Genomic DNA, 8,344 nt, shown 5'->3' with positions numbered 1-8,344 from the left:
GCTCTGCTGTGTCAGGCTTTCCTGCCTAAGCCCCGGCCCCTGCCCGGGTGCATCCAAAACAAGCACAAAACCATCAGGTGCCTCTTCCTTTGGAAACGTTGCAAGGAGGAAGCGGGGTTTGAAAGGCAGGGGTCAGGGAGGAGCGGTGGAGACAAGGATTTCCCCCAGCACTGTGACCCTCTGTGCCAGCAGCATCCCTCCTCAGCCTGCTGGGTTTCAAGCCAGCCATAACTCTGCAATTTGTAGTTGCACATGGCATGGCATCAGCCCAGGATGGATGGGTAGGACAGCCCATGGCTCTCCCAATGTCCCACGATCCCCTCCCTGACCATCTGTGCTGCCTCACGGGCTGTCTCCATCCCGCCCTGCCATGCGGAGAACGTCCGTCCATCCCACCAAGGAGCAGACTGACCTAACAACATACGCAAGCAGGGAGCAGGGTGAGGCAACAAAACCCATTTTCCTCCCTGACCGAAGCTTGCCTCCAGGCTCTAAAAGCCAAGCAATGCTCTGGTTTTCCTTACAAAGCCCCTTTGAGAAGAGCCTGGATGAATTCCAGCTTGGCTGTATGTCCCAAAGCTGTTTGGTTCCCTTCCCCCCTGGCTCTCCCTCCTTGCACGAACATTGCTCCAACTCATGAAACAGCAGATTTTATTCCCATCTGAGCACAGGGGCTGAGACATCCCCAGTCCCCACCTCCTTGGGAGCTATGTGGTCCTTCCAGGTAGAAGTATCACACTCGGAAATCATGGGCTCCCAGCATTTGTAGGAGAAGTGATGCTCAGCTCTGCAAATAAACTCCTAAAGTGACATTTAGAAAAGCTCTTCATCCAGAAGCATCTCAAAAGTGCTCTATAAACTTCACTAATAGGCTGTGCAAACTGTAACTCCCATTCTCTGTAGGGTCTGTGCAGAGGTATCAGCTCAGATGGCTGCTAGGGAAGGTGAAGGCTGCAGGCTGGCACCCCAGAAAGGCTCAGCTAGAGCAGAGAAACTCTTGGGTACCTGATGAATGTGGCTCGGGGAGCAAACCCTGAAAGAGCTTGAGCAAAAGACACCAAACTGGGTTAATCCAGCTCCATCCTGGGACAACCTCAGCAAGGCTCCCCTGACAATAACATAGACAGATTTCCTTTGTCAACAGAAGTAAAAACCCAAGTATAAAGATTTGTGTGTCTATCATATTCCAGCCTCCTTGTACAGAGAAATATAGTAACTGTGTGACTGAAACACGGCCAAAATGTAGAGAGAGGGGCAATTACTGCATCAGCCAAAACATGTTTCCAAAGAGCAATCCAGAAAACCCTCCTGAGATGCTCCCTTACTGCATCCAGCACTATGGATGGCACAGGACTGGGAGCACTGGGTTGCAGGATGCTTGCTCAGTGCTGTTCAAGCTCATCCTCCATTAGCCCCACTGGTCCCCGTTTGCCTGCCTTGCCGACACCCACTGCACGCAGCTGCCACCCCAGATTTGCTGGGGAATTGGGTGTTCACCACAAATGTGCCTCAGCACTCAATAACCATGGCGTGAGCTGGAAAGCGCCTGATGGACTCAAAACCAAGAAGCAAAGACCAGTTCTATCTTTTTGGATGAGTCTTACCGGTGTCAGAGGAGGGGACGGCCTTGGTGAGGATGCTGTCGGTGACGGTGCCCAGTGTGCTGAAGGCAAACACCAGTGGCACTGCAACAATGCAGTAGTGCCATACGGTCCTCATCAGGGCCTAAGGGACAGGACAAAACAGACCACGGATCATTAGAAAGCACAAGTGGTGATTCTGTGGCAAGAAACAACCTAGAAAAACATCATGAGCCTAACTCATGACTTAGGTAAATTGTGGGAGCCAGAACTGATGCATGATGGTGCAGCTTTGGCTGTTGCAGGGTCTTTCATAGCCCACCATTTGTCTGCAGCAAATTATTCCAAGCATGCTGCACAAGTAGCAAACGACACCCTACAATCTGGCAGCACGTTTCCCCGGCACTGCTGCGGGTATTTTTAGTGTCTGGGAATTAATGACGTCCCTGCACCCTTCCCCCCCTTGTCTGTCTCTTGTCCAGCTCCTAAGGAAACGTTGCACAGCAGATGCATGTGGTGTACTTCAGGAAGCCTCCATTACTTATACAAAACAGCCTAGAGAAGGCTTTTCAGTTCATTATCATAAATAATTAAAACTAAACTGAGCTTGTCAAAATAAATGAGTGTGGTGCATTATGTAACACCTTGCCTTTGGGATTTCTAATCCCGTTCTGCTGCTTCCTTGCTAATAAATTCACCGAATTCAGTAATCTGGAATAGGTCTTCTGGCCATAAGTGCACATTAGTGAGCATAATTAGGGAGAGTAATGATTTTGTTATTGCACATATTCTTAGTGGAGACATCCCTCCAGCTGTTTAATTCTGAAACAAAAGCAGTGAAGCTCCCTAAGCTGTGGGGCTGGAGCGGCTCTCGGCTCATCCACAAGCCATGCTGGTCAAATGAATGGATTTCTCTGGGGCATGGAAAGGAAATTCCCCCTTTCTTGCAAGTCTCCTGCCCTCACCTGCATCTCAAAGTGTGTTATTGTGGCTGGAAAACATCTCTGTCGCTGGTTTAGCCAGAAGTTTCATTCTCTGGAGTTCTCTCTCCTAAGATCTGGTCCCTGCCTCTTGGCTACAGAAGATGGAGAAGCCCAGAGACATTGCTCACTAATGACTTGGAAATATTGAGGTTTATTCCTAGTTCCCCTCCGGACTCACACACAGCCAGGTTTCTCTGCTCGGAGGGGCTCTTTGCCTAAATTTTGGTTAAGATCTAGGCAATTCTGATTAAGGAACCAGAGAACAAAGACAGAGGAACAGGTATTTGGTACATAAACATTCAGACAGAGGGAGAATAATTCCTTGCCAGGGCAAATGTCATTGCAGGACAACATTGCAGAGCTCTTAGGAGAAAACAGCTTCAACTCTCTCCTGCCTTGTATGAATTTTCTCATGGGCTGAAGCAAGTGGGCAGAAAAGAGCTGAGCCATGTCTGTGCCTCCTGTGAAACCAGGGGAAATGGCTTTTTACTCCCCTGGGACTCAGAAAGGACGGAGCCAGGCAGAGCCTGGTCTCTACTGCTCCTCAGCTGCTGGGTAGGTAGCAGACTTTTTGACCTGAGCAGATCTGAAGGCATTTTTTCAGGTGAGAGAAGCAAAACCAGGCATATTTCAGAAGACAGGCTCAAAAAGCAAACGCCTGGGAAACGCAGGCAGCAAGGCAGGACGAGGCACGGCCGTGCCTTCAGACAAAGAGAAAAACTTCCCCGTCGCAACCGCCAAGCCCTCCTCCACCCTGCCCACGCGCTGCCGGCTTGCATCTGCAGATCAGACACCGGCTCTCCCCTCCTCTCCTTTTCCAGGTGTTATTGCCGAGCTCCCAGCCCACCCCTTCCCTCCTCCAGCTGCTGATGGCTGGGAACATCCTGCAGCCTCTTCCCAGCTGCACCTCTGTCTGTCTGTCTGTCTGCTGGTGCCCACCTTCCAAAAACACTTCAGCCCACCTGCTAGCAAGATGAAGATGGGTTGCAGAGTGTCTTTTATTAACAGTTAGCTTTTCTCCTCGCTTCCACCCTTTGGGGAGGGGATGTGCTTTGGGTGGAGGCCAGATGCAGCAAGGGCACAGCGGGTGGGATGCTCCTCCACTGGCAGCTGTGCAGGATTAAAAGCTTCATGCATTAATCTCTGCATTTGGGGCCTGCTGCTGTGACAGCACTCTTCCCCACCAAGACGGAAAGCCACCCCAGAAACGGATGTTTTCTCAGCAACCACTCAAACAGAGCGCTTTTTAATAAGGCATCCCCGGTGAAGAGGATCACAGCTGCCTTTGCCTATGAATAGTTCTCGTGGGAAGTCATCGCTGACCTTTGTCCCCAGGCCCATGCTGTCAGGATGTCCACAGCCCTCCGGCCTTGGTGTAATTGCCAACTCTAAAATGATTTCCCTTCCCAGTTCCCCTCCCCGCGCAGCCGCTTTGAGCCTCCCTATGCTGGGGCATTAGCTACTGCAAGCCATGCCGCTCCGCGTGTCCCTTCACTGCCATCAAGGCTTTCTCTCCTACCTCCAGCCTTCCCTTTCAGTAAGACCTCAGTGCAGAAAAGCCATTGACTCCATGTTGCCCGTCTACCTGATTCCCACGGGACTGGGCTTCAGCACAGTGAGCCAGTCCCAGCAGCATCCTGCCCTGTACCTCGCTGGAGGTGCTCCAGATGGGCTAGATCCATCTTGGTCCTATATAATTGCTCCCACCTGTGACCAAAAAACAATGGTGAGACCATCAAAGCCTTTCCCAGGCCATGCTCAGGGGCACTAAACCCTGTGCAGATGTTCCATGGTAAGGTGGGACTGGGCATCCCATCAATGCCAGTCAAAAACATGTGGCACCAGTTGGGAGGGACCCTTCCCGAGCATCCCACCAGCTGGCAGCATCTCTGCAAACCCTGAAATCCCAGTGGGGGACTGTGCTCCATCTGCAGAACCAACGCTTTGTCTGCATCCATCCTCCCTTCCCAGCCTCATCTCAGACACACAGTTTAGCCTCAGATCAGCAAAGGTGCGTAGGTGCCTCATCTCATCTGTGTAGCCGGGAACCACGAGCCTCAATACCCTCCAGGACTTGGCCCTGACCTCCCTGTGGCTGTGGCATGGTTGTGGGAACAGCACCCATCCTACCCACGCTGGCGGGAGCACCGGTGCCCCAGCAGCAAGGCTCGAGGCCAAATCCTGCAGGGAATGTCGAAAGGCTGACACAGCTCAACAGTCCTTTGGGCCCATCTCACTGATGGGGACGGGTGTGCACCCTCCTCCATCCTCATTGCCTGGGCAGAGCGATCGGTTCCCCAAGAGTGGCTTATCTGAGCAAACACGTCAGAGCTGCCTACGTCAACCCAGTTTTCCAGACTGGCATCTGGAGACTGGCATCGACATGCAGACACAACTGGCAACAGGTAACATCATTCATCCCAAAATAGAGGCACAAAATTAGTGCCTTGCTACTCTCTTCCCCAATCTTGGGGAAATTAGGCAATATTAAACCCCCAGAAGAAGAACACACAACCTCTGCTGTCTCGCAGCAGCGTACAACCACAACGGTTTTCCCCCCATAATCTTCATTTACTTTCTGGGTAGTTCAGGAAATGCCGTTGCTGACAAGACTGAGGGCAGGATTTCTATGCAAATCCAGTGACTCAGGAGGGACTTAACGACCTTTTGTGTGAGATTTTTTTTTTTAATCCCTGTAACTATTAATCACACGCTTCTTTATCGTCATTTGGTGCGACACTTAAGCTGAGAAGGGCTCTGTTTGCACAGAGCTGGTTCCCCGCCGAGGACCACCCAAATGCCTGGTGGTGGCACATCAAGGGGCAGAGCTTGCAGCCAGGTCTCGTGTGCTGCGTTATTAAAAGGCACCGTGGATGATTTCACATCAAGCCTTACCATGCCGAGGCCCACGCCAGCGAAGACAAAGACGCTGAGCCTGAGCAGGGTCCCCTCCGTCCAGTGGTTAGTGAGTTTTCCAACAACCAGACCCTGGACAACCTGGGCAAGAAGCAGATGAGCACTGTTAAGCCTGATATATAACAATTTAAACAAGCTCAAAAGAGAACTGCTACAGTGATACAAGCAAATCAAAGGCAGCAAACGTGTTAGTCCCTTGCTTTTTTTGGAGAAAAAGGGACCTTGCTGTCACAGGAAATGGCTGGAAGACACAATCCATTATTCTGAGCATTTTGCATCCTTGGGGTAGATCCATCCCATCAGCTGAAAGCTGATGGATCTACTTAGGGTGCACGCCTGAGTTTACCACCACTGAGTACTCACCAGCTGTGACTGAAACTTTCTAAAGACACTTGCAAATACAAATGCATTTTTCTAACTAACTCGTGATGTTTCTGTGAAATACAATTAATACCAAGGTCTTCATTCTTGGCAAGTCCTTCCAAAGAAAAACCATACATTTGTATGCAGAAGAGGAAAATGCCTCCTTTCCCGTACCTTTTCTTGCCATTATTTTAAACTATAAATATACAAATTGGGTAGTTAATTGTTTTAGACAGGAAACAAGTACAACAAAGATGCTAATACCCAGCCCCAGCCATACACGCAGACGTGAGGGATGGGGAACTGGTTTTACAGATTTTAAATAAAAATTGGGAGAGAGGGAGAGGGAAGGAGGAGGGGGGAAAATAAAACCCAGGAAGTATTTGCTTTTTTCAGCATTTTACAAAGCAAAGATTCTCCCTTTTATTTCTCTGCTCGGCATCTCCCATACTTCAAACGATACTGGGCCAAACAGACACAAGAGGACAGAGGCTGGAAGACATCACTTTGAAAACAAACTCCAATCGACTGCGTTTCAGAGGAGGGATAGATGAAAACTGAGTTTTCCCTGCCTTTAAGGGTTTGTTTGATCCAAGCAAAACCCCCACCCAACTTGACAGTTGAGCTCTAGTTCAAAATGCTTTGTTTGGTGCAATGGTTTCACTTCAATGGCAGTCCAGCCTGGAGAAAGACTTGGTGCTCTTCTTGGACCTGGAATGATGCTACGCCATGCTTAGCCTTGCTGTGTTAGTCCTAAGGGTGAAACCCAAACTCAGTGGAGAGGAAATGAGTGCACAATGAATAAGAAAGTTCTTAAAAATAAAAGAAATGTTAATCTATGACAAGCAGTCCAGAAAAAGCAATTTAATTATGAAAATAAAATACAAAAGTAAAAAGTAAATAGCAATGGAGTGAAAATAAAATAAAGTTGACATAAAAAGCACTAGCTACAAATTGAATATATTTCCAACGAGCTACAGCCTAATGGAAAAGATCAAAATTTGACTTTTCACTTTGCCTCAGCACACCAGTGACATTTTTGACACAAGGGCACATTTGCCAGGCAGACATTTTGGTTCCCAGTGAATGCCTTTCCTGCCTCCTTTTTGTCCCCACCCTTGGGCAGGGCTTGAGAGCTGGGTTCATGTGTGACAGTGGCACGAGCCCTGCGTGGCTCTGCTGGGTTGTGTCAGCCACTGAGTGGCCACAAGGTCACTGGTGGACCTGCTGTGGTGTGATGCTTGGACGATGCGTGGGGTGACCTGAGTCACACCAGCTGAAAGCCCTGCTGTGGACACAGGAGGAGGCTGATACCAGCCCCTACTCTGGGGCGGGTGGAGGAGCCGCTGAGTAACGCTTCATTAAGCTGAGCACTCCTAAAACAAAGAATCATCATTAACTTTTTGCAACTTCCCAGTCCCTCCCACCAGCTCACTCCAGCTGGAGCTGTGCTGAGTCACGCAGGATGGAGGCTGAGCCCCGTCACAGGGCATGGCTTGACTCAGTGGTGGCATCACCTGAACCCCAGTTTGACTCTACTGAGCCACTGGAGGAAAGGAAACATTTCTCAATTTGCCCAGACTTGAACAGTGTATTTAATCAGGACACACCATCCAGGCACAGCCCGGTCCCTGCCCTTCCTTGAGTCACTGGGGTATATCATCAGCAACCTCCCAGAGCAGCCTGATCTGCTGGCCATGGGAGTGCCTGACCCAAAAACATCTCCATCACTATGTGTGAGCACCTCAGTGCAGGGACCAAGAGCCACTGCACCAAAGCTAGGCTCTGAGCAGGCAGGACCTGGAGACAGGCAAACTGGAGGTCATCAGGGCTGTCCCCAGAGTGAGCAGGGCCAGGGGACACTCCTCGTGCCCTGCTGCACAGGAAGGCAAGGTGACGTTCAGCACGGGCTGCCCCATCGCTTGGACTGTGGCAATAGGAGCACACAGCAAAGCACCACTGCTGAGCCAACCAACTCAGCCATGTGATTTTTCCCAAGAGCAAGTGTCAGCCCAAGTCACCTGCTTTCCCTTCAGGGCTGAGGAACCATCCTTGGGCTACATGGTCTGCAGTCTCCCCACTGCCTGTCTGTGCTGCCAGGCTCCCTCCCCAGTATGGTCACTGTCAATCCAGCCATGAGTTCCAGGCAGGCAAGGGCCCATCATCTTCATTTTGGACACTATCAAACACCAGTACCTTGATCTAGGTGCTGGAGAATGTTTCCAGCCACCAGGAGCTCTGGCCTCATTTCCAGTCTGAATTTAGACCTGGAAACCCATTATTTCCAGCCCACAATTTTCCCTGGGCACTCAGTCCCCTGGTTGGCGTGAGCAGCAGCTGCCTGTATGCGAACATTTGGGAAGGAGGAAGGGAAAGGTGGTCCGTGTGCTTTCTCCCATGTAAGGTTTTGGATGTCTGCTGCCATTGCAAGGGGGTTGTGGGAGCATCCCAGATGATTTGGCCATCACCACTCCCATGGATAAGCCCTGGTGACACTGAAGA

The 8,344-nt window shown here is 50.4% G+C and overlaps 1 protein-coding gene across 1 annotated transcript in view; it reads right to left on the bottom strand.

Moving 5' to 3' along the window:
* The window catches only part of SLC67A1 (solute carrier family 67 member 1), a gene marked incomplete at its 5' end in the record, with an annotated part of 56,360 nt that overhangs the window by 3,612 nt on the left and 44,404 nt on the right, over window positions 1–8,344 (bottom strand). Inside the window, 2 exons of the mRNA XM_010163677.1 lie at window positions 1,605–1,725; window positions 5,459–5,560. Of these exons, the coding sequence (XP_010161979.1) occupies window positions 1,605–1,725; window positions 5,459–5,560 (223 nt within the window). The remainder of the gene's footprint in view (window positions 1–1,604; window positions 1,726–5,458; window positions 5,561–8,344) is intronic.

The sequence above is a fragment of the Antrostomus carolinensis genome, unplaced genomic scaffold, assembly GCF_000700745.2.
Source record: "Antrostomus carolinensis isolate BGI_N321 unplaced genomic scaffold, ASM70074v2 scaffold25332, whole genome shotgun sequence".
NCBI lineage: Eukaryota > Metazoa > Chordata > Aves > Caprimulgiformes > Caprimulgidae > Antrostomus > Antrostomus carolinensis.
Note: the sequence above shows the minus strand (reverse complement) of the source record. Positions and strands in the feature narration are given on the sequence as shown.